Source organism: Ranitomeya variabilis, chromosome 2, assembly GCF_051348905.1.
Source record: "Ranitomeya variabilis isolate aRanVar5 chromosome 2, aRanVar5.hap1, whole genome shotgun sequence".
Taxonomy (NCBI): Eukaryota; Metazoa; Chordata; class Amphibia; order Anura; family Dendrobatidae; genus Ranitomeya; species Ranitomeya variabilis.
Genome location: NC_135233.1, coordinates 236,603,314 through 236,626,873, shown reverse-complemented (window position 1 = coordinate 236,626,873; position 23,560 = coordinate 236,603,314). Strand labels below are relative to the sequence as shown.

The following is a 23,560-nucleotide window of genomic DNA, read 5'->3' as shown; positions in this document are numbered from 1 at the left end:
GACAGCGCTTACTGTAGCGCTGTCTCCTGCACGCACACGGACCCCAGACGGAGAATGTCCGTGTGAGGTCCGTGTTTTACGCAGACCCATTGACTCTATTGGGTCCGTGTAAAACGTGCGCTCCCACGAACACTGACATGTCTCCGTGTTTGGCACACGGAGACACGGTCCGCAAAAAATCAATGACATCTGCACAGATGCATTGATTTTTATGGGTCTACGTGTGTCAGTGTCTCCGGTACGTGAGGAAACTGTCACCTCACGTACCGGAATCACTGACGTGTGAAACCGGCCAAAGACATATACTGATAGGGAATTTAGATTGTGAGCCCCAACGGGGACAGCGATGATAATGTGTGCAAACTGTAAAGCGCTGCGGAATATGTTAGCGCTATATGAATAAAGATTATTATTCACATGTGCGCAAACATGAAAACTGCAAACCTATTTATATGAATAAGTACATACAAAGAAAAAGGACCGCACTTGGATAGTAACTATTGTGCATCCGCGTTCTGTCTGTTTTTGCTCACCAGTTGCACATAGAAGTTTTTGTTTCTAAATCTGAGCCAAACAGATGATATACAGGTGATAAGTAAGGACAAGGGGACCACAAACAGAAACAGATTGATCCAGTACACTGAAGAAAATTTATGTGTAATAGGTAAAAAAGTGATTCATGAATTTCACCAGCAGTCTCTATGAAATCTGTGGGGGGGTTTTGCACATCTGTTCTTTGTGGCATCTTTTTTTTATATGCAATAAAAATGCCAAAGTTCACCTACCTATTGAACAGGAAAAGACAGACCTCACATGGATGTAATATGGATGGCATCCGAGTCTTCTCCATTTTTTTTCACACCCATTAATTTATATTGGCGAATTTGACACCTGACGCATATCAAAGACTGACATGTCTGCTTTTTCTTTTTTAGTGTTCACTTGGTCAACAAGAAACACTCACCTGTGATCAGGGGTGGATTAAGATAGCCAGGGCCCCGGGCAGTCTGTGTACCTGATATATCACATGACATGTCAAGTCACATGATCCCCTTTGAAAGGTCATATGAGTAACACACTGGTCCTGTGGTGCAGATGTGTACATGGAAAATGACAGCAGTGCGCTGGACACGTTTTTCTCTTATGTACAGCACTGTACATAACAAAGCGCTATGCAAAATAGAGCAGGGGTGGGAGACTACTTTTCCCAAGGGGATTTTTGATATTCTATCTCTCAATGTTAAAATTAAGCTACCCTAGAAATTATAGACAGTTCATGTATTTGTCAGTGGGCAAATGTACAAAATCGGCAAGGGATCAAATACTTATTTCCCCCACTCTATGTATATATAGAACCTATATGGCCTGAACAGTTGTGTACTTGGCTTAATGGCATCTTCTTCTAACGCGTTTCCCCCTCTTTTTGGCCATTTAAGATTCCATCACGGAATTCTTTCAGTAAGGAAAAGAAAAGGAGACCTACTGCAATAAGGATAACAGCTCTCAGGCAAGCAATATGCCAACCTGTATACAGTATGAGCCCCCATATAGCCTCCTATAGTATGAGCCCCTATATATGTTATGAGTCTGCACATTGCAACCTGTATACAGTACGAGCCCTCACATCCCATACACAAAAAAAAAAAATCACACAGACATACTCACCTCGCTCTCATTCCCTGACACTCTGCTCCAGTCCCCTAGGCTCCACTTCTAGTCTGGCCAGCGTGTACAGGTCCTTCTCAAAAAATTAGCATATAGTGTAAAATTTCATTATTTACCATAATGTAATGATTACAATTAAACTTTCATATATTATAGATTCATTATCCACCAACTGAAATTTGTCAGGTCTTTTATTGTTTTAATACTGATGATTTTGGCATACAACTCCTGATAACCCAAAAAACCTGTCTCAATAAATTAGCATATTTCACCCGTCCAATCAAATAAAAGTGTTTTTTAATAACAAACAAAAAAACCATCAAATAATAATGTTCAGTTATGCACTCAATACTTGGTCGGGAATCCTTTGGCAGAAATGACTGCTTCAATGCGGCGTGGCATGGAGGCAATCAGCCTGTGACACTGCTGAGATGTTATGGAGGCCCAGGATGCTTCAATAGCGGCCTTAAGCTCATCCAGAGTGTTGGGTCTTGCGTCTCTCAACTTTCTCTTCACAATATCCCCCAGATTCTCTATGGGGTTCAGGTCAGGAGAGTTGGCAGGCCAATTGAGCACAGTAATACCATGGTCAGTAAACCATTTACCAGTGGTTTTGGCACTGTGAGCAGGTGCCAGGTCGTGCTGAAAAATGAAATCTTCATCTCCATAAAGCATTTCAGCATTTCCCCAGGTCAAGCCACTTTTGAACCATAAACAGCGGCAGAAGCGCCTGACCTGGGCTACAGAGAAGCAGCACTGGACTGTTGCTAAGTGGTCCCAAGTACTTTTTTCTGATGAAAGCAAATTTTGCATGTCATTCGGAAATCAAGGTGCCAGAGTCTGGAGGAAGACTGGGGAGAAGGAAATGCCAAAATGCCTGAAGTCCAGTGTCAAGTACCCACAGTCAGTGATGGTGTGGGGTGCCATGTCAGCTGCTGGTGTTGGTCCACTGTGTTTCATCAAGGGCAGGGTCAATGCAGCTAGCTATCAGGAGATTTTGGAGCACTTCATGCTTCCATCGGCTGAAATGCTTTATGGAGATGAAGATTTAATTTTTCAGCACGACCTGGCACCTGCTCACAGTGCCAAAACCACTGGTAAATGGTTTACTGACCATGGTATTACTGTGCTCAATTGGCCTGCCAACTCTCCTGACCTGAACCCCATAGAGAATCTGTGGGATATTGTGAAGAGAAAGTTGAGAGACGCAAGACCCAACACTCTGGATGAGCTTAAGGCCGCTATTGAAGCATCCTGGGCCTCCATAACATCTCAGCAGTGTCACAGGCTGATTGCCTCCATGCCACGCCGTATTGAAGCAGTCATTTCTGCCAAAGGATTCCCGACCAAGTATTGAGTGCATAACTGAACATTATTATTTGATGGTTTTTTTGTTTGTTATTAAAAAACACTTTTATTTGATTGGCCGGGTGAAATATGCTAATTTATTGAGACAGGTTTTTTGGGTTATCAGGAGTTGTATGCCAAAATCATCAGTATTAAAACAATAAAAGACCTGACAAATTTCAGTTGGTGGATAATGAATCTATAATATATGAAAGTTTAATTGTAATCATTACATTATGGTAAATAATGAAATTTTACACTATATGCTAATTTTTTGAGAAGGACCTGTATATGCTAGCGCGCTAACACCAGCGTCATCGCGCTGGCACGACATGGAGGCAATGGGAGCTCCCCTGAAGCTGCACTGCCATTGTGTATCGTCGGCAGCGCAGCGCCAGTAAGGCTGTGTGTACACGTTGCAGATTTTTCGCGGTTTTTTTTCGCTATAAAAACGCGAAAAAACGCATACATTATGCAACCCATCATTTAGAATGCATTCCGCAAATTTTGTGCACATGATGCGTTTTTTTCTGCGAAAAAAATGCATCGCAGTATAAAACGCAGCATGTTCATTAATTTTGTGGATTTTTTTGTGGATTTCCCACTATATTATTGCATTGGGAACCTCTGGAAAACCCGCAGTAAAAACGCGAGAAAACACTCAAAAAACGCATGCGGATTTCTTGCAGAAAATGTCCGGTTTTGCTCAGGAAATTTCTGCAAGAAATTCTGAACGTGTGCACATAGCCTGAAGCTCCCTGCTGGATTATGGGCACCACATATGGCGGTGCACAAAACATGATAATCAGGGCAATCTGGCGATAGCTCCCCCAAGCCTCAGGCGGTAGCCCAGATTGCCCTTATATTCCGCCTATGCCTGTGACCAGCAACATGCACTTTACTGCATACATGTTCTGATACTGAAATACACGGATAAGACACGGATGTGAGAAGCGAAGGCTGAGTCTGGGTGCTGCAGATATTCTCCGGATTTGAGGGTGAATCTGCATGTTCGTGGAGGTTTGGGTACAGATTTTCATGCCGTGGATTAGAAAATCTGTAAAATGGCAGAAAATTTGCAGAATGTCCTCAACATAATGTTAGCTTAAAACCACCTCCACGTATATTGTATATATATTTCTGCAGATTCTCAGTGCTGAAAGGGACATTTCCATTCAACTGTGAAGGTTTATTCACACATTTCTGTTTGGATAAAGAGATCAGAACCACAAAATAGTGATGCCAAAAGCTAGAGCTCGTGCTGCAGAAAACAAGCCTTGATGTAACTCCATCGTCCAAGAAATAAGTTATAGCCCTTGAAATGGAGGGAGGTCAAAAGCAAATTGAGGCCCAGCAGGTCTCTATGGACGAAGGGCCTGCATAAACCTGCAGCCGGCCCTGCCCAAATCATAACAGTATTGGATAAAAGCGCAGAAAAAATCTACAGATTGTGCGGGTCACACAGAAAATAGGAGTGCGGCAATTTACATGACTATTTCCACTATGGAGGTGATTGTGGCATGGCCATGTAGCGAGCAGCGCTGCCAGTATCCGTGTGCTGGGCAGATTGGGGCTGAGTACTCGGCCTTACTACCAGGACTTATTATATACAGACCTAGGGAGGGGGCCAAGCTGTGGGTGGCAGGAGGAGAAGGGGCGGAGACTTGATGTGAAGAAGAAGCAAACATGGAGTCAGTTGTGAGGTAATGTGAGGAGAGAAAGGAGAAATATGTAGTGATAAGATTCCTGTTGGAAATGTGATAAAAACCTAAGGTAACAAACGTAGTTAATGATGAATACAATGTTTAGAGATACATAAATAGCCAATGTAGTCAGAGTCCCACTGAATAAAAGCAAATAAAATGGCCGAAGTACAATGAGATTGTTACCTGACTGGAGGAGGAGGAAGTGACAGGAATGTAAAAAAGTGTTCTCATTTTTAACATTATGGCTCCAACAGTAGCTGGATTGGGTGTCCTTAAAGTGAACTGTCCGAGTAATGTAGACATATGTTGTACAGTCCCTTTATAAGGCACTCAGGTGCCATTAATGTTTGTCGTCATGGATTTAGTTATCGAGCTGGGCTGCCTGCACATCTCCATTGCAACGTCTGTCAGATTTGGTGCTGGTGTCAGCCTAAATATAAAGCTGATGTGAACAGAGTGTTGTCAAGACTGCAATTGTCATCCATGACAGCCTCCGCTCACAATCCCAAGTGTGTCTCCTAATAATTTTGGTCTCAACAATATTTAAATCGTAGTAAGGTTATAAACAGACCAAAAGCATAAAGAAAACCTTAAAATGATCAATTTTTAATAGATATATTTCTTTTACAATCGAAATAACAAATATCGAACATGATCAGAAATAACTTAACCCTAATGAAACACCCTAAAGTGGCTCCTATCCTCTTACTTTGCCTGATAGCGCAGGTTGGCACCCTAGATAATGCAAGGTGGCGCCCTCGCTCCACGGTGGTTGTCCCTTTTTCACCCTAGAAGTCCCTATAATAGAACCGGAGGAGAGTAACATTCATACCTAAAATGTAGACTAATAGCTAGACAGAAAAAGCAAGAGAAAATAAAGGCAGATGGCAAACTGTGTCCTTATAATTCGGCACTTGATGCTGTGCCTTAATCCAAGGTCGCTGCACCCTAATGAGTGAGTTAATACATAGAAAAAAAAAGATGCCTTACGTCTAGGAAAAGATGCCTGGTCAATTTACCGTAATAAGTCTTGCTATGAAGGCTAAACCTCATCATTGTATATAGAGCAACACAGAGGAAGCCAGACCCATGTTATAACACATTCTCTTTGGTAGAGAACAGTCTTTGTGTTTCACTTTTATGTTTTAATAAGTGGAAATATATAAAAGCAGAAAAGACACAGAAAAACCCCACACAAATTTCAAAGGGGCAATACAAAAGACCTTGTGGTCTATATTATTCCCACGTAGCGCCTTACAAACATGCACAACTCTTCATCTGTACATAGATATGTGTGCACTGTGACCCTATTGGTCCAAAGCCTTCTCGGTGTGATACCTTACATATACAGTTGTGCCCAAAAGTATTGACACTCCTGCAATTCTGTCAGATAATACTCAGTTTCTTCCTGAAAATGATTGCAATCACAAATTCTTTGGTATTATTATCTTCATTTAATTTGTCTTAAATGAAAAAACACAAAAGAGAATGAAGCAAAAAGCAAAACTTTGATCATTTCACACAAAACTCCAAAAATGGGCCAGACAAAAGTATTGGCACCCTCAGCTTAATACTTGGTTGCACAACCTTTAGCCAAAATAACTGCGACCAACCGCTTCCGGTAACCATCAATGAGTTTCTTACAATGCTCTGCTGGAATTTTAGACCATTCTTCTTTGGCAAACTGCTCCAGGTCCCTGATATTTGAAGGGTGCCTTCTCCAAACTGCCATTTTTAGATCTCTCCACAGGTGTTCTATGGGATTCAGGTCTGGACTCATTGCTGGCCACCTTAGAAGTCTCCAGTGCTTTCTCTCAAACCATTTTCTAGTGCTTTTTGAAGTGTGTTTTGGGTCATTATCCTGCTGGAAGACCCATGACCTCTGAGGGAGACCCAGCTTTTTCACACTGGGCCCTACATTATGCTGCAAAATTTGTTGGTAGTCTTCAGACTTCATAATGCCATGCACACGGTCAAGCAGTCCAGTGCCAGAGGCAGCAAAGCAACCCCAAAACATCAGGGAACCTCCGCCATGTTTGACCGTAGGGACCACCGTGTTCTTTTCTTTGAATGCCTCTTTTTTTCTCCTGTAAACTCTATGTTGATGCCTTTGCCCAAAAAGCTCTACTTTTGTCTCATCTGACCAAACGTTTTAGGCTTTTTCAGGTAAGTTTTGGCAATCTCCAGCCTGGCTTTTTTATGTCTCGGGGTAAGAAGTGGGGTCTTCCTGGGTCTCCTACCATACAGTCCCTTTTCATTCAGACGCTGACGTATAGTACGGGTTGACACTGTTGTACCCTTGGACTGCAGGGCAGCTTGAACTTGTTTGGATGTTACACAAACACAGAGCCGAGAACAGAAAAAAGCGGCACTCACCAATGTCAGCGCAGTGATGTTCTTTAATGTGTCATATTTGTTAAAATACAACAGCAGGTTGTAGGCGATGAGGGTGCGGGGAGGGTGAACTGGACGACGGCCGTTTCACGCAATCAGCGCTTCCACGGGTCCATGTGAGTTAAGATCATGTCACTCCCTTTATACAAGGGCTGGACTTACACATTGTTACTGACATCATGAGTGAATTACAAATAAAAAAAAAGGTTAAACACCAAATAGAATACAGTACAAGTCAGTACAATAAAGCTGCGCTTTAACAAGCTTTGTGAGCATTGCAGGTGAATTGATTCCCAAGCTTGTTGGAAATTGGGATCATTTTGAAACTGTGAAATCTCCTTATAAACCCGCAAGCCTCTGGGTACCCGGTTACAATCGATATAGGACTTTAAAGATTTTATTGTCCAAAATAACCTGATCTCCTTCTCTGCCAAAAAGCCGACCTTAGTTTCCAATGTCTTAGTGTTTATTAATTCCAATTCGTCTCTGATATTGCAGTTAGCAAAAAACTCCACCGCACCCTCTCAAATTTGTTGAAAGGGGTATTTTGAGAAAAAATAGAGCTGAGAAGCTCCTCCCAAAACATCCAAATATTCCTCATTGGTATAGCATCCCCAAAATCCACAAATGTGCGGAACGTCCTCCGGGCCGCCCGATTATTTCGGGAAAAAATTCACTCACGGAACCCCTTTCCCAATTTCTAGACTGGTTGTTAAAACCACTTCTGAAAAAAATACCTTCTTTTGTGAAAGATAGTGGTGATTTCCTAGTGGCTCTAAAAGGCATAGATTGGCAAGAGAGTTTTTCTCTAGCGTCGATAGATATAGTAAACCTATATACAAGAATCCCGCAAAAACAGGGAATAGCAGCAATAGAGAAGATCTTGCATAACACGGGAAAAGACATGGGTTTTATATCTTTTGTTCTTGAAAGCCTTGAGTTTGTGTCATCTCACAATGCATTTAAATTCAATGATAAGTGGTACCTGCAAAAGACAGGTACCGCTATGGGCACACCGGTAGCATGTGTTTTTTCTAATTTATTTTTGGCTGCGTTTGAGGAAAAATACATCACCTCAATAAATAACCCATTCTTGAAAAATATTCGGACATATTTGCGTTTTGCCGATGATATTTTTATAATTTGGGACAGCACGGAGCTAGATTTTAATAACTTTGTCACCAGCTTAAACGTAACCAATAATGAGAACATGCGGTTCACGTCCTGTTTCGGACAAAACTCTCTAGAGTTCCTTGATGTTAAAATTGAGATCCAAGATGGCCAAATCAATACTAAAGTGTTTAGGAAGGAGACGGCGACTAACAATGTGCTTCACTTTAATAGCGCACACCCAGTACACACTAAGAAAAGCATCCCGTACAGTCAAATGGTCAGACTCCGAAAAATTAACAACAATAATGAGACCTACAAGGAACAACTCGTGGAATTAAAAAATCGTTTTATTAGTAGAGGCTATCCATTAAAAATTTAAAATGAGGCAGAAAAACGTGCGGAAAATTATCACAAAATTATGTACTGATGAGAAAGAAAAGAAAGCACAATTTAAAAGGAGAAAAAAATAAGCTCCACAGATTTATATTCAGTTTCATTCATAGTCCTGTGGATAAGCAGATTTATGCCGCCATCAGAAAAAATTGGCACATCCTCCAAAGCGATAAAGATTTATCGGGTGTCACTGCGCTTAATCCTCAATTCGCTTACAAGCGTACAAAAAATCTGGGCGATATGCTTGTCCACAATCGATTACTCCCTATTCATAATAACTGGTTAAAAAGGGATGTACCAAAAGGCAATTTCAAATGTGGCAACTGTAGGTTTTGCCACCTACATATGCTAGATAATCCCATAAGAGTAGGAGGGATTAATCACAGAATCACTGATTTCATCTCATGTAAAAGCAAATTTTTTGTTTATGTTATATTCTGTCCGTGTAATTATTTTTATATCGGAAAAAACATTCGTCCATTAGTAACGAGATTCCGTGAACACTATAATTCGGTGATATCCGGCAAAGGTTCCATGCGGCTTATTAATCATATGCAGGAGAAACATCACGGCAACCCTGAATTAATGCGGTTTGCCGGACTACAAATGGTTAAATATCCTCCCCATGGAGGGAATCATGATAGACTCCTGTTGCAAGAAGAAGCTAGATGGATAATAAAAGCTGGAGCCCAAGGACCAATTGGTCTTAATGAGAAATTAGATATGGCTATTTTCTTATAATTATAGTGTTCTGGGATTTGCGGTTAGTTTATTGTGCTGAATGTTACTGACTTGTACTGTATTCTATTTGGTGTTTAACCTTTTTTTTTTTTTTGTAATTCACTCATGATGTCAGTAACAATGTGTAAGTCCAGCCCTTGTATAAAGGGAGTGACATGATCTTAATTCACATGGACCCGTGGAAGCGCTGAATGCGTGAAACGGCCGTCGTCCAGTTCACCCTCCCCGCACCCTCATCGCCTACAACCTGCTGTTGTATTTTAACAAATATGACACATTAAAGAACATCACTGCGCTGACATTGGTGAGTGCCGCTTTTTTCTGTTCTTGGCTCTGTGTTTTTGTTGCATGCTTTTGTATTTTTGAAAGCTGAGCACCACTTTGCAGTTACAATTTACACTGCATGCTGTGGGTCTGAAAAGGGTTGCATACATCCGCTCCATTATAGTATTGTGCGTCCTGGTGCCATTCACTCAAGTTTGTTCGGAAGATTTGTTTGGATGTTAGTCGAGGTTCTTTATCCAACATCCGCACAATCTTGCATTGAAATCTCTTGTCAAATTTTCTTTTCCATCCACATCTGGGGAGGTTAGCCACAGTGCCATGGGCTTTAAACTTCTTGATGACACTGCGCACGGTAGACACAGAAACATTCAGGTCTTTGGAGATGGACTTGTAGCCTTGAGATTGCTCATGCTTCCTCACAATTTGGTTTCTCAAGTCCTCAGACAGTTCTTTGGTCTTCTTTCTCTTCTCCATGCTCAATGTGGTACACACAAGGACACAGGGCAGAGGTTGAGTCAACTTTAATCCATGTCAACTGGCTGCAAGTGTGATTGTTATTGCCAACACCTGTTAGGTGCCACAGGTAAGTTACAGGTGCTGTTAATTACACAAATTAGAGAAGCATCACATGATTTTTCGAACAGTGCCAATACTTTTGTCCACCCCCTTTTTTATGTTTGGTGTGGAATTATATCCAATTTGGCTTTAGGACAATTCTTTTTGTGTTTTTTCATTTAAAACAAATTAAATGAAGATAATACCAAAGAATTTGTGTTTGCAATCATTTTCAGGAAGAAACTGAGTATTATCTGACAGAATTGCAGGGGTGTGAATACTTTTGTCCACAACTGTAGATTCAATCAGATCATCTACAGTCTCATACGATAGTAAATGTATTAAAGTGCCTGTGCTTTGTGCTAAAAGTGTATGATTTCTTATGATGACCTTATCGATGAGGATTTTTGATAATTTGCACATCCCCAACTCTAAGGCTGGGGTCACACTTGCGAGTGCAATGCCAGAAACTCGCATCAGTACCCGGCACTGCCGCCGCCACTTGGGACCGGAGCGTGTGGCTGCATAGAAATACATGCCGAGTGTCGGCGGCAGTGCCGGGTATTGATGCGAGAGACTCACGCGTGTTTCTTGCATTGCACTCGCAAGTGTGACACCAGCCTAATGCACATAGTAACAAAAGCACCGCTGGTTAGGCCAAGGACGTAATATACATCCAATTCAGTGCTGATGTAGGATGATAACAAGAGGGTCTACTTATCCCCTGTTGAACGCCTTGACACGTTTCACCATGTGTGGTTTGGCTGAGATTGACGTTGCTGTGATATTTGTTTCCCATGATCGATTTAAATATCCCACCTTGTAAATGTGACTTCTGGTTCTCCGTTCGTGCCTCCTGGAAGTACACCTTCATTTAAACCAAGGGTCCTCAAACTATGGCCCGCGGCCACATGCGGCCCACGGTGGACATTTATCTGGCCCCTGGGCCTGGCCAACATTGAACTCCACTACAGTTCAATGCTGGCGGGCCCTGTAATTGCGGGCGGAATGGCGAGGAAAGGCGATGCGCGGCCCTCCATATATAGCACAGGCGACGCGATTGTCATCACGCCGCTTGCGCGGCCTGATGATGTCACGTCGCCTGTGCCAAAAGAAGACTGAGTCGAGCGGGCGCCTCTTCCGAGCAGCGGAGACATAGGTGAGTACTGTTTTGTTTTTTAACGCTGTGTCCAGTCTATCATGCCAATTGGGGACCTATGCTACCTATTGGGGACATTTACCTGCCTATTGGGAACCTTTGCTGCCTGTTGGGGACATTTACCTGCCTATTGAGGACCTATACTGCCTATTGAGGACCTATACTGCCTATTGGGGACCTATACTGCCTATTGGGGACATTTACCTGCCTATTGGGGACCTATACCGCCTATTGGGGACTTTTACCTACCAATTGGGGACCTTTACCTGCCTATTGGGGACATATACCTGCCTATTGGGGACTTTTACCTGCCTATTGGGGATATTTACCTGCCTTTTGGGGACTCTTGCACCACACCAGTCTGAGCCTTAGGTAAAAGCGGAGTTCCACCAATATGGGCACTGGTGAGGGACCACCTGCCTGTTGGGGACATTTACCTGCCTATTCCGGACCTTTACTGCCTATTGGGGACCTTTACCTGCCTGTTGGGGACATTTACCTGCCTATTTTGGACAAATGCTGCCTATTGGGGACATTTACCTGCCTATTGGGGACCTATACTGCCTATTGGGGACTTTTACCTGCCTATTGGGGACATTTGTCTGCCTATTGGGGATCTATGCTGCCTGTTGGGGACATTTACCTGCCTATTGGGGACATTTACATGCTTATTGGGGACTTTTACCTGCCTATTGAGGACATTTACCTGCCTGTTGGGGACAAATGCTACCTATTGGGGACATTTACCTGCCTATTGGGGACCTATACTGCCTATTGCGGATCTATACTGCCTGTTGGGGACTTTTACCTGCCTATTGGGGACTTTTACCTGCCTATTGGGGACATTTACCTGCCTATTGGGGTCCTATACTGCCTATTCGGGACTTTTACCTGCCTATTGGGGACTCTCGCACCACACCAGTCTGAGCCTGAGGTAAAAGCGGAGTTCCACCAATATTTGTACTGGTGAGAAACATTTACCTGCCTGTTGGCGACCTTTACCTGCCTATTGGGGACATTTACATGCTTATTGGGCACTTTTACCTGCCTATTGAGGACATTTACCTGCCTGTTGGGGACAAATGCTACCTATTGGGGACATTTACCTGCCTATTGGGGACCTATACTGCCTATTGCGGATCTATACTGCCTGTTGGGGACTTTTACCTGCCTATTGGGGACTTTTACCTGCCTATTGGGGACCAATGCTGCCTATTGGGGACCTATGCTGCCTATTGGAGACATTTACCTGCCTGTTGGGGACCTATACTGCCTATAGGGGACTTTTACCTGCCTGTTGGGGACTTTTACCTGCCTTTTGAGGACATTTTCCTGCCTATTGGGGACCAATGCTGCCAATTGGGGACATTTACCAGCCTATTGGGGACCTATGCTGCCTATTGGGGAATTTTACCTGCCTGTTGGTGATGTTTACCTGCTTATTGGGGATATTTCCTTGCCTATTGGGGACATTTACCTGTCTATTGGGAACATTTACCTGCCTATTGGGGACCAATGCTGCCCGTTGGGGACATTTACCTGCCTGTTGGGGACTTTTACCTGCCTGTTGGGGACCTATGCTGCATATTGGGGACATTTTCCTCCCTATTGGGACCAATGCTGACTATTGGGGACATCTACCTGCCTATTGGGGACCTATGCTGCCTATTGGGGACATTTGCCTGCATTTTGGGGACTCTCGCATCACACCAGTCTGAGCCTGAGGTAAAGGCGGAGTTCCACCAATATTATCACTGGTGAGGCTGAAAGGATATGGATTGGCAAGGCTGCATTGATGGGCAGTGCAGTCTGTATGTCTCTGTGTCGGTAATTTTATTGCTGACATATTGTTTTTGTAGCGCTGTATATATATTGGTATTTTACTAATAGCCATTTGGAATCCCTAGCAAACCATGATATCAAGAAAGCAAACAATTGCTTCACTTGTTACAACTAGCAGTGACAAATAAGGAACCGGACACTGACCATCTCATTAGCCGAAAGCAGGCTCAGGCTATGTTCACACGATCCTTTTTTTGATCCTTTTTTTTTCAGGTCCTTTTTCCATGCAGGGTACAGTCCAATGTTACTCTATGGAAAACAAAAACCGCTGTGCCCACTATCCTTTTTTTCTCAGGCAAATCCGCGAGGATTTGCCTGCAGAAAAAAAGAAGTACCATGTCACTTCTTTCTGCGGATTCAGCTACTGTTTTCAACAGGCACCAATAGGAAAGTGCTGTTGAAAACCCGCAGAGGAATCTGCAGAAGAAACTGCAGGAAAATCAGCAGTGCAGTTTTGCACTGTGGGTTTTCCAAATCAGGACCTGAAAAAAAAAGGATCAAAAAAAGGATCGTGTGAACATGGCCTCAATAGTTCCCATTGAAATACCGGTAAGTTTGTTGATTTAACTTTACTTGTTCTTCATATTAAATATTGTATTTGTTCCTGTTTTGTGTTTTTTTTTACTTTGAAATAAGATATGTCAGTGTGCATAGGAATTGTTCATAGTTTTTTTTAAACTACACTGCTCAAAAAAATAAAGGGACCACTAAAATCCCACATCCTAGATATCACTGAATGAAATATTCCAGTTGTAAATCTTTATTCATTACATAGTGGAATGTGTTGAGAACAATAAAACCTAAAAATGATCAATGTAAATCACAACTAATATCCCACGGAGGTCTGGAGTTGGAATGATGCTCAAAATCAAAGTGGCTGATCCAACTTCAGTAGAAATGCCTCAAGACATGGAAATGACGCTCAGCAGTGCGTGTGGCCTCCACGTGCCTGTATGATCTCCCTACAATGCCTGGGCATGCTCCTGATGAGGCGGCGGATGGTTTCCTGAGGGATCTCCTCCCAGACCTGGACTAAAGCATCCGCCAACTCCTGGACAGCCTGTGGTGCAACGTGACATTGGTGGATGTGTGAGACATGATGTCCCGGATGTATTCAATCGGATTCAGGTCTGGGGAACGGGCGGGCCAGTCCATAGCTTCAATGCCTTCATCTTGCAGGAACTGCTGACACACTCCAGCCACATGAGGTCTGGCATTGTCCTGCATTAGGAGGAACTCAGGGCCAACCGTACCAGCATATGGTCTCACAAGGGGTCCGAGGATCTCATCTCGGTCCCTAATGGCAGTCAGGCTACCTCTGTCGAGCACATGGAGGGCTGTGTGGCCCTCCAAAGAAATGCCATGCCACACCATTACTGACCCACTGCCAAACCGGTCATGCTAAAGAATGTTGCAGGCAGCAGATCGCTCTCCACGGTGTCTCCAGACTGTCATGTCTGTAACATGTGCTCAGTGTGAACCTGCTTTCAGCTGTGAAGAGCACAGGCCGCCAGTGGCGAATTTGCCAATCCTGGTGTTCTGTGGCAAATGACAAGCACCCTGCATGGTGTAGGGCTGTGAGCACAACCCCCATCTGTGGACGTCGGGCACTCAGACCATCCTCGTGGAGTCGGTTCCTAACCGTTTGTGCCATCACATGCACATTTGTGGCCTGCTGGAGGTCATTTTGCAGGGCTCTGGTAGTGCTCCTCCTGTTCCTCCTTGCACAAAGGCTGAGGTAGTGGTCCTGCTGCTGAGTTGTTGCCCTCCTACGACCCCCTCCACATCTCCTGGTGTACTGGCCTGTCTCCTGGCAGCGCCTCCTGCCTCTGGACACTACGCTGACAGACACAGCAAACCTTGCTACAGCTCACATTGAATGTGCCATCCTGGATGAGCTGCACTACCTGAGCCACTTGTGTGAGTTGTAGAGTCCGTCTCGCTACCAGGAGTGTGAAAGCACAACCAACATTCAAAAGTGACCAAAACATCAGCCAGAAAGCATTGGTACTGAGATGTGGTCTGTGGTCCCCACCTGCAGAACCACTCCTTTATTGAGTGTGTCTTGATAATTGCCAATAATTTCCATCTGTTGTCTATTCCATTTGCACAACAGCATGTGAAATTGATTGTCAATCAGTGTTGCTTCCTAAGTGGACAGTTTGATTTCACAGAAGTTTGACTTACTTGGAGTTATATTCTGTTGTTTGTGTTCCCTTTATTTTTTTGAGCAGTGTATATTCCTGCCCTCCAATGGTCTGACGGACCGTGAACTGGCCCCAGATTAAAAAGTTTGAGGACCCCTGATTTAACCCCTTAACGACCGCCGATACGCCTTTTAACGGCGGCCGCTAAGGGTACTTAAACCACAGCAAACGGCGCTGTGGAAAAAGTGAATAGCGCCCCCCAGAGTCGGATTTTCTCTGGGGTCTCGGTTGCCGAGGGTAGCCGAGACCCCAGAGAACATGATTCGGGGGGTTTTTACCGACCCCCGAGTTGCGATCGCCGGTAATTAACCGTTTACCGGCGGTCGCAACAAAAAAAAAAAAAACGCGATTTGCCATTTAATTTCTCTGTCCTCCGATGTGATCGCACATCGGAGGACAGAGAAATAGGGTCCCCGATGGCCCCCGATAGCCCCCCAATACTCACCTATCTCCCCCGTTGCTCCTCGTGGCTCCCGATGGGCGCTGCCATATTTTTTTCCGGGGAAAAAATGGCGGGCGCACACGCAGTGCGCCCGCCGCCTGGCACCCGGAAGATCTTTTGGGTCTCGGCTGCCGGGGGTAGCCGAGACCCCAAAGAACATGATCGGGGTCGGTTTGCACCGACCCCTGTTTTGCGATCGCCGGTAATTAACAGTTTACCGGCGACCGCAAAAAAAAAAAAAAAGCGATCTGTAATTCTCTGTCCTCTGATGTGATCGCACATCAGAGGACAGAGAAATAGGGGGATTCGGGGACCCTATCATACTCACCCGGTGTCCCTGGGTCCTCTTCTGTCTCCTCCTGCCGGACGGCTTTTTCCTCATGGCGGGCGCATGCGCAGTGTGCCCGCCATCTGCTGCCATCTGCCGGCCGGCAGGAGAGAGGAGTTGGGGCTAAAATTAGGGTTAGGGCTAGGGTTAGGGTTAGGGTTAGGGTTGGGGCTAAATTTAGGGTTAGGGCTAGGGTTAGGGTTAGGGTTAGGCTACTTTCACACTAGCGTTATTTGGCTTCCGTCGCAATGCGTCGTTGGAGAAAAAACGCATCCTGCAAAAGTGCTTGCAGGATGCGTTTTTTCTCCATTGGCTTGCATTAGCAATGCATTGCGACGGATTGCCACACGTCGCATCCGTCGTGCGACGGATGCGTCGTGCTTTGGCGGACCGTCGGCACAAAAAAAGCTACATGTAACTTTTTTGTGCGACGTGTCCGCCATTTCCGACCGCGCATGCGCTGCCGGAACTCCGCCCCCGCCTCCTTGCACCTCACAATGGGGCAGCGGATGCGTTGAAAAAACAGCATCCGCTGCACCCGTTGTGCGGCGCTTACAACGCTAGCGTCGGTACGTCGGCCCGACACACTGCGATGGGCCGAGTACGACGCTAGTGTGAAAGTAGCCTTAGGCTTCTTTCACACTTGCGTCGGTACGGGGCGGTCGCAATGCGTCGGCCCGACGTACCGACGCACGTTGTGAAAATTGTGCACAACGTGGGCAGCGGATGCAGTTTTTCAACGCATCCGCTGCCCAGTCTATGTCCTGGGGAGGAGGGGGCAGAGTTACGGCCACGCATGCGTGGAAATGGCGGACGCGACGTACAAAAAAAAAGGTTAAATTGAACTTTTTTGTGACGACGGGGCTAAAGTTATGGTTAGGGTTGGGGCTAAAGTTAGGGTTAGGGTTGGGGCTAAAGTTAGGGTTAGAGTTGGGATTAGGGTTAGGGTTTGGATTAGGGTTGGGATTAGGTTACGTTTGGGATTAGGGTTGGGATTAGGGTTGGGATTAGGGTTAGGGTTGGGATTAGGGTTGGGATTAGGGTTAGGGGTGTGTTGGATTTAGGGTTTTGATTAGGGTTATGGTTAGGGTTGAGATTAGGGCTGTTTTGGGGTTAGGGTTGTGATTATCGTTAGTGTTGTGATTAGGATTATGGATCGGGTTGAGATTAGGGTTAGGGGTGTGTTGGAGTTAGGGTTGGAGTTATAATTTGGGGGTTTCCACTGTTTAGGTACATCAGGGGGTCTCCAAACACGACAGCCAATTTTGCGCTAAAAAAGTCAAATGGTGCTCCCTCCCTTCTGAGCTCTGCCGTGCGCCCAAACAGTGGTTTACCCCCACATATGGAGCATCAGCGTATTCGGGATAAATTGGACAACAACTTTTGGGGTCCAATTTCTCCTGTTACCCTTGTGAAAATAAAAACTTGGGGGCTAAAAATCTTTTTTGTGGGAAAAAAAAATATTTTTTTATTTTCGCTACTCTGCATTATAAACTCCTGTGAAGCACTTGAGCATTCAAAGTTCTCACCACATATCTAGATGAGTTCCTTAGGGGGTCTAGTTTCCAAAATTTGGTCACTTGTGGGGGGTTTCTACTGTTTAGGTACATCAGGGGCTCTGCAAACACAACATAACACCCACAGACAATTCTATCAAAGTCTGAATTCCAAAATGGCGCTCTTTCTCTTCCGAGCTCTGCCGTGTGCCAAAACAGTGGTTTACCCCCACATATGGGGTACCAGCATACTCAAGACAAATTGGAGAACAAATATTGGCATCCAATTTCTCTTGTTACCCTTGTGAAAATAAAAACTTGGGGGCTAAAAAATCTTTTTTGTGGAAAAAAAAAATATTTTCTATTTTCACTACTCTGCATTATAAACTTCTGTGAAGCACTTGGGCATTCAAAGTTCTCACCACATATCTAGATAAGTTCCTTGGGGAGTCTAGTTTTCAAAATGGGGTCACTTGTGGGCGGTTTCTACTGTTTAGGTACATCAGTGGCTCTGCAAACGCAACATAACGCCCGCAGACCATTCTATCAAAGCCTGCATTTCAAAATGGCGCTCCTTCCCTTCCGAGCTCTGCCGTGCGCCCAAACAGTGGTTTACCCCCACATGTTGGGTACCAGCATACTCAGGACAAATTGGACAACAACTTTTGGGGTCCAATTTCTCTTGTTACCCTTGTGAAAATAAAAATTTGGGGGCTAAAAAAATATTTTTTGTGGGAAAAAAAAATATTTTCTATTTTCACCACTCTGCATTATAAACTTCTGTGAAGCACTTGGGCATTCAAAGTTCTCACCACATATCTAGATAAGTTCCTTGGGGGGTCTATTTTCCAAAATGGGGTCACTTGTGGGGGGTTTCTACTGTTTAGGTACATTAGGGGTCTGCAAACACAACATAACGCCCGCAGACAATTCTATCAAAGTCTGCATTCCAAAATGGCGCTCCTTCCCTTCTGAGCTCTGCCGTGCGCCCAAACAGTGGTTTACCCCCACATATGGGGTACCAGCATACTCAGGACAAATTGGACAACAACTTTTGGGGTCCAATTTCTCTTGTTACCCTTGTGAAAATAAAAACTTGGGGGCTAAAAAATCTTTATTGTTAAAAAAATTTTTTATTTTCACGACTCTGCATTATAAACTTCTGTGATGCACTTGGGCATTCAAAGTTCTCACTACACATCTAGATAAATTCCATGGGGGGTCTAGTTTCCAAAATGGGGTCACTTTTTGGGGGTTTCTACTGTTTAGGCACATCAGGGGCTCTCCAAACGCGACATGGCGTCCGATCTCAATTCCAGTCAATTTTGCATTGAAAAGTCAAATGGCGCTCCTTTGCTTCCGAGCTCAGCCATGCGCCCAAACAGTGGTTTACCCCCACATATGGGGTGTCGGCGTACTCAAGACAAATTGTACAACAACTTCTGAGGTCCATTTTCTCCTGTTACCCTTGGTAAAATAACAATTTGGAGGCAAAAAGATCATTTTTTTAGAAAAAATGCGATTTTTTTATTTTCACGGCTCTACGTTATAAACTTCTGTGAAGCACCTGGGGGATTAAAGTGCTCACCACACATCTAGATAAGTTCCTTAAGGGGTCTAGTTTCCAAAATGGTGTCATTTGTGGGGGGTCTCCACTGTTTAGGCACATCAGCGGCTCTCCAAACGTGACATGGCGTCCGATCTCAATTCAAGCCAATTCTACATTGAAAAAGTAAAACGACACTCCTTCTCTTCCAAGCTCTGCGGTGCGCCCAAACAGTGGTTTACCCCCACATATGGGGTATCGACGTACTCAGGAGAAATTGCACAACAACTTTTGTGGTCTAATTTCTCCTGTTACCCTTGTGAAAATAAAAATTTGGGGGCAAAAAATCATTTTTGTAGAAAAAATGCGATTTTTTATTTTCACGGCTCTACGTTATAAACTTCTGTGAAGCACTTGGGGGTTCAAAGTGCTCACCACACATCTAGATAAGTTCCTTAAGGGGTTTAGTTTCCAAAATGGTGTCACTTGTGGGGGGTTTCCACTGTTTAGGCACATTAGGGGCTCTCCAAACACGACATGGCGTCCGATCTCAATTCCAGCCAATTCTGCATTGAAACAGTCAAACGGTGCTCCTTCACTTCCAAGCTCTGCGGTGCGCCCAAACAGTGGTTTACCTCCACATATGGGGTATCGGCGTACTCAGGAAAAATTTGCGCAACAAAATTTGTGGTTAAATTTCTGTTTTTACACTTGCGAAAATTAAAAAAAATGGTTCTGAAGTAAAATGTTTGCAAAAAAAAGTTAAATGTTCATTTTTTTCTTCCACATTGTTTCAGTTCCTGTGAAGTACGTAAAGGGTTAATAAACTTCTTGAATGTGGTTTTGAGCAGCTTGAGGGGTGCAGTTTTTAGAATGGTGTCACACTTGGTTATTTTCTATCATATAGACCCCTCAAAATGACTTCAAAGGTGATGTGGTCCCTAAAAAAAACATGGTGTTGTAAAAATGAGAAATTGCTGGTCAACTTTTAACCCTTATAACTCCCTAACAACAAAAAAAATTGTTTCCAAAATTGTGCTGATGTAAAATAGACATGTGGGAAATTTTATTTATGAACTAATTTTTGTGACATATCTCTCTGATTTAAGGGCATAAAAATACAAAGTTTGAAAATTGCTAAATTTTAAATTTTTTTGCCATATTTCCATTTTTTTCATAAATAATCGCAAGTAATATCGAAGAAATGTTACCACTAACTTGAAGTACAATATGTCACGAAAAAACAATCTCAGAATCAGCGGGATCCGATAAAGCGTTCCAGAGTTATAACCTCTTAAAGTGACAGTGGTCAGAATTGTAAAAATTGGCTCGGTCATTAAGTACCAAATTAGCTCTGTCACTAAGGGGTTAAACCAGTTCTAGTGTATTTAGCTTTATCATTCACTCTGTGTTTTCTTTGTAGACTTTAAATAGATTTCTCAATGTAATAGGTTTAAATTGAAGTAACTTCTGATCGACACAGAAGACCTTGTGTGATCCTGCTAGTCTGGTGTATGGTAATTTGGTGCAGTCGAGAACCGGAGTGGCACTGATATTATGAGAAGGCAGCTATCTATAAGTACTGTATATGAACCTAAGTACTGTAGAAAATCATAACTATCACATAGGGGAAAAAAGATTGAAAAAAAATTGTGAATGCTTATAATAACACGAAGCGAGATACAAATCTGTCAGGTTTCACTAGCCATCTTCCTCTAATATATCTTTCCAATTTTCCAGGTTTACATCGTTAGTGCTATAGAGTGGAGAAGGGGTTGTAAATAAAATGGATGCCTTCTGGGACAAATAAGTAACAGTAGTAGCATTGTGACAAAATATCATTTACACGCCGCTTTTAAAATCTGCAGCATAAATCGACCAGTGTTGCAGTTATAAAATGCTCATCTGTATGTCCATTCATGCTGCGAATATAACCTTTAATATAAAAGGTTAAATATAGGGCAAATCTGCTGCAGTGTATTTTGTTGCTAAGGATTTTGTCACAGGTTTTGATAAGCAGTAGATGTAGAGTGCAATAATGGAGTACACCAATGACAAGAGTTGCTGGATGAAGGGTAGTGGACACATGGTATATTTGTTGAAGATTAGAAATTTCTTCAGCTGTTCATCTCTGAGATGGATGTACAGAAATGCTTGCACAGAATGATCCTATGTATTTAACAGAGCTTTTCAGTTGCAGATTTTTCAAGAACACAACCCCCACATATGAACCTGCCCTTATTTGTGATGTAAGTATATTTTATGAGAATTAATCAGCAAGAGCAGTAAACCAAAATAAATATTAAAATTAAATAAATTAAACACAACATAAATGCTGGACTAAGCTGTTAATGGTTTATTTATCACTGTAAAGGCAAAAATAAGGACATTCTAAAAAGAAGAGAAATTTAACATTTTGTAAATTTCATAATTCACTATTGTCCATACGTTTTCATTTATTACTTCACTCGCTGTCTTTCTGCAAAAAGAAACAAACTAGATTATTTCTAGAAATATTATTTTTATTAATATATTTATTTTTGTTTAAGTAATTGTAATGTGCTATCCTGTACCTTGCCACTAATGTCACGGCCCTTTGCTCTGAGTTTGTTCACCTGGGACTCCGCTATATCCGCTCTTTCCTCTGTTTCCTCCAACTCATGCTGGACTTTCCTGAAGCGGGACAGGTGGGTATTCGCCTGTTCCTCCTGGAAATGGATAATAATTAATAATAAATTAATATTAAATTGCATATGCACCAATAATGTTATTTCCAAGTGATGCATGAATTCCAACTTACAGATTCTTCAGCCTGTCTCTTGTAAACCTTGACCTTCACCTGCAGCTTGTCTACCAAATCTTGAAGTCTCAGGACATTTTTCCTATCTTCCTCACTCTTCAAAAGGAGGCATTCATATTATTGGAGGCAAATCAAACAATCCTTCATAAACTACCTAAAACCTGAAGAACACTTTACCTGGTAAGTAAGCTCTTTCACTCTTCTTTCATATTTGCGGACTCCTTTAACTGCTTCGGTACCCTGTTTCTGTTGATTTTCAAGCTCATTTTCTAACTCGCGTACCTAAAATAGCATTATTATTTCAAAATCTTTCCTTTTTTTTAATTTGCTTATCTAGTACAATACATACAAATGGTTGTATACTATTCTCCTACCCTAGCTTCCAGTTTCTGGAGCTGCTTCTTGCCACCCTTCATTGCCAACTGTTCTGCTTCATCCAGACGGTGCTGAAGATCTTTCACTGTCTGATCAAGGTTCTTTTTCATTCTCTCTAAGTGGGCGCTGGTGTCCTGCTCCTTCTTCAGTTCTTCTGCCATTAGTGAAGCCTATAGAAAGATGTGGAGACATCAGAAATCAGGGCTTCTTATACAGCATATATTTATAAATGTCTTTGTAGAGCATCTAATACATACATCAGTGATCGCTTTCTTGGCTTTTTCTTCTGCATTTCTGGATTCTTGGACTGCTTCCTCAACTTCACTCTGTAGTTGACTGGCATCATTCTCTAACCTCTTCTTGGTGCTGATGAGGCTTGTGTTCTACAGTAGAGAAGCATAGCTATTATCAGCCTCTATCTCCACATTTTATATTCCTCAAATTTTTATATTACTACCAGTAAGTCTCACCTGGGAGTGGAGAAGTTGAAGGCGTTCACTTGCATCCAGAAGTTCCTGCTCCGCCACCTTACGTGACCTCTCTGTCTGTTCCAGAGCAGAACGCATCTCCTCAATTTCTGCCTGTTGCAGGTTATTCCTACGTTCCACAACAGCCACTTGTTCTTTTAGGTCTTCCTGGCTCCTGAGGGCATCATCAAGCTGGAGCTGGGCATCCTTTAAGTATAAAAAAAAGTTATGTGTAATTTAGGAACAGTACGGTATGTGTTTTTAGTTTCAACTTATTTTCAAGCAGTTTATTGACCAGAAAAATCTTAATGTCCCAATGATATGTACTTTCTTTGGCACATCTTGTATTACCTTTACTTGTGTTTGACTATTCCTTAGGTGCTTGTGTGCCTCGGCGGCTTGACGATTGGCATGGCTCAACTGAATCTCCAGCTCATTCAGGTCTCCTTCCATCTTCTTTTTCAGTCTCATGGCATCATTCCTACTTCTGATCTCAGCATCTAATGTGGTCTGCATTGTGTCAATGACTCTCTGACTGTTTCTCTTCAATTGTTGAATCTCCTCATCTTTCTCTGCAATTTTCCTTTCTACTTCAGATTTAACCTGGTTTAGCTCAAGTTGGATGCGAACAATTTTTGCTTCTTCATGTTCAAGAGATCCCTATAAGGATATAACAAACTTTTTAGAATCCTGTTGATA

General features: G+C 43.1%; 1 protein-coding gene and 1 long non-coding RNA gene across 2 annotated transcripts in view; one reads left to right on the top strand and one right to left on the bottom strand.

Moving 5' to 3' along the window:
* Positions 1–4,650: 4,650 nt before the first annotated feature.
* LOC143805172 (uncharacterized) lies at positions 4,651–23,364 on the top strand. The gene is made up of 4 exons (XR_013221188.1): positions 4,651–4,715; positions 21,414–21,468; positions 22,022–22,199; positions 23,240–23,364. It is a non-coding gene; the product is annotated as an uncharacterized LOC143805172 (long non-coding RNA).
* LOC143805170 (myosin-4-like) overlaps positions 21,510–23,560 on the bottom strand; it is an 81,343-nt gene continuing 79,292 nt past the window's right edge. The window contains exons 33-40 of the mRNA XM_077284130.1: positions 23,213–23,521; positions 22,865–23,068; positions 22,652–22,777; positions 22,394–22,564; positions 22,197–22,301; positions 22,020–22,115; positions 21,793–21,927; positions 21,510–21,698 (exon numbers count right to left, since the gene is read on the bottom strand). Coding sequence (XP_077140245.1) covers positions 21,684–21,698; positions 21,793–21,927; positions 22,020–22,115; positions 22,197–22,301; positions 22,394–22,564; positions 22,652–22,777; positions 22,865–23,068; positions 23,213–23,521 — 1,161 coding nt within the window. The 3' untranslated portion in view covers positions 21,510–21,683. The remainder of the gene's footprint in view (positions 21,699–21,792; positions 21,928–22,019; positions 22,116–22,196; positions 22,302–22,393; positions 22,565–22,651; positions 22,778–22,864; positions 23,069–23,212; positions 23,522–23,560) is intronic.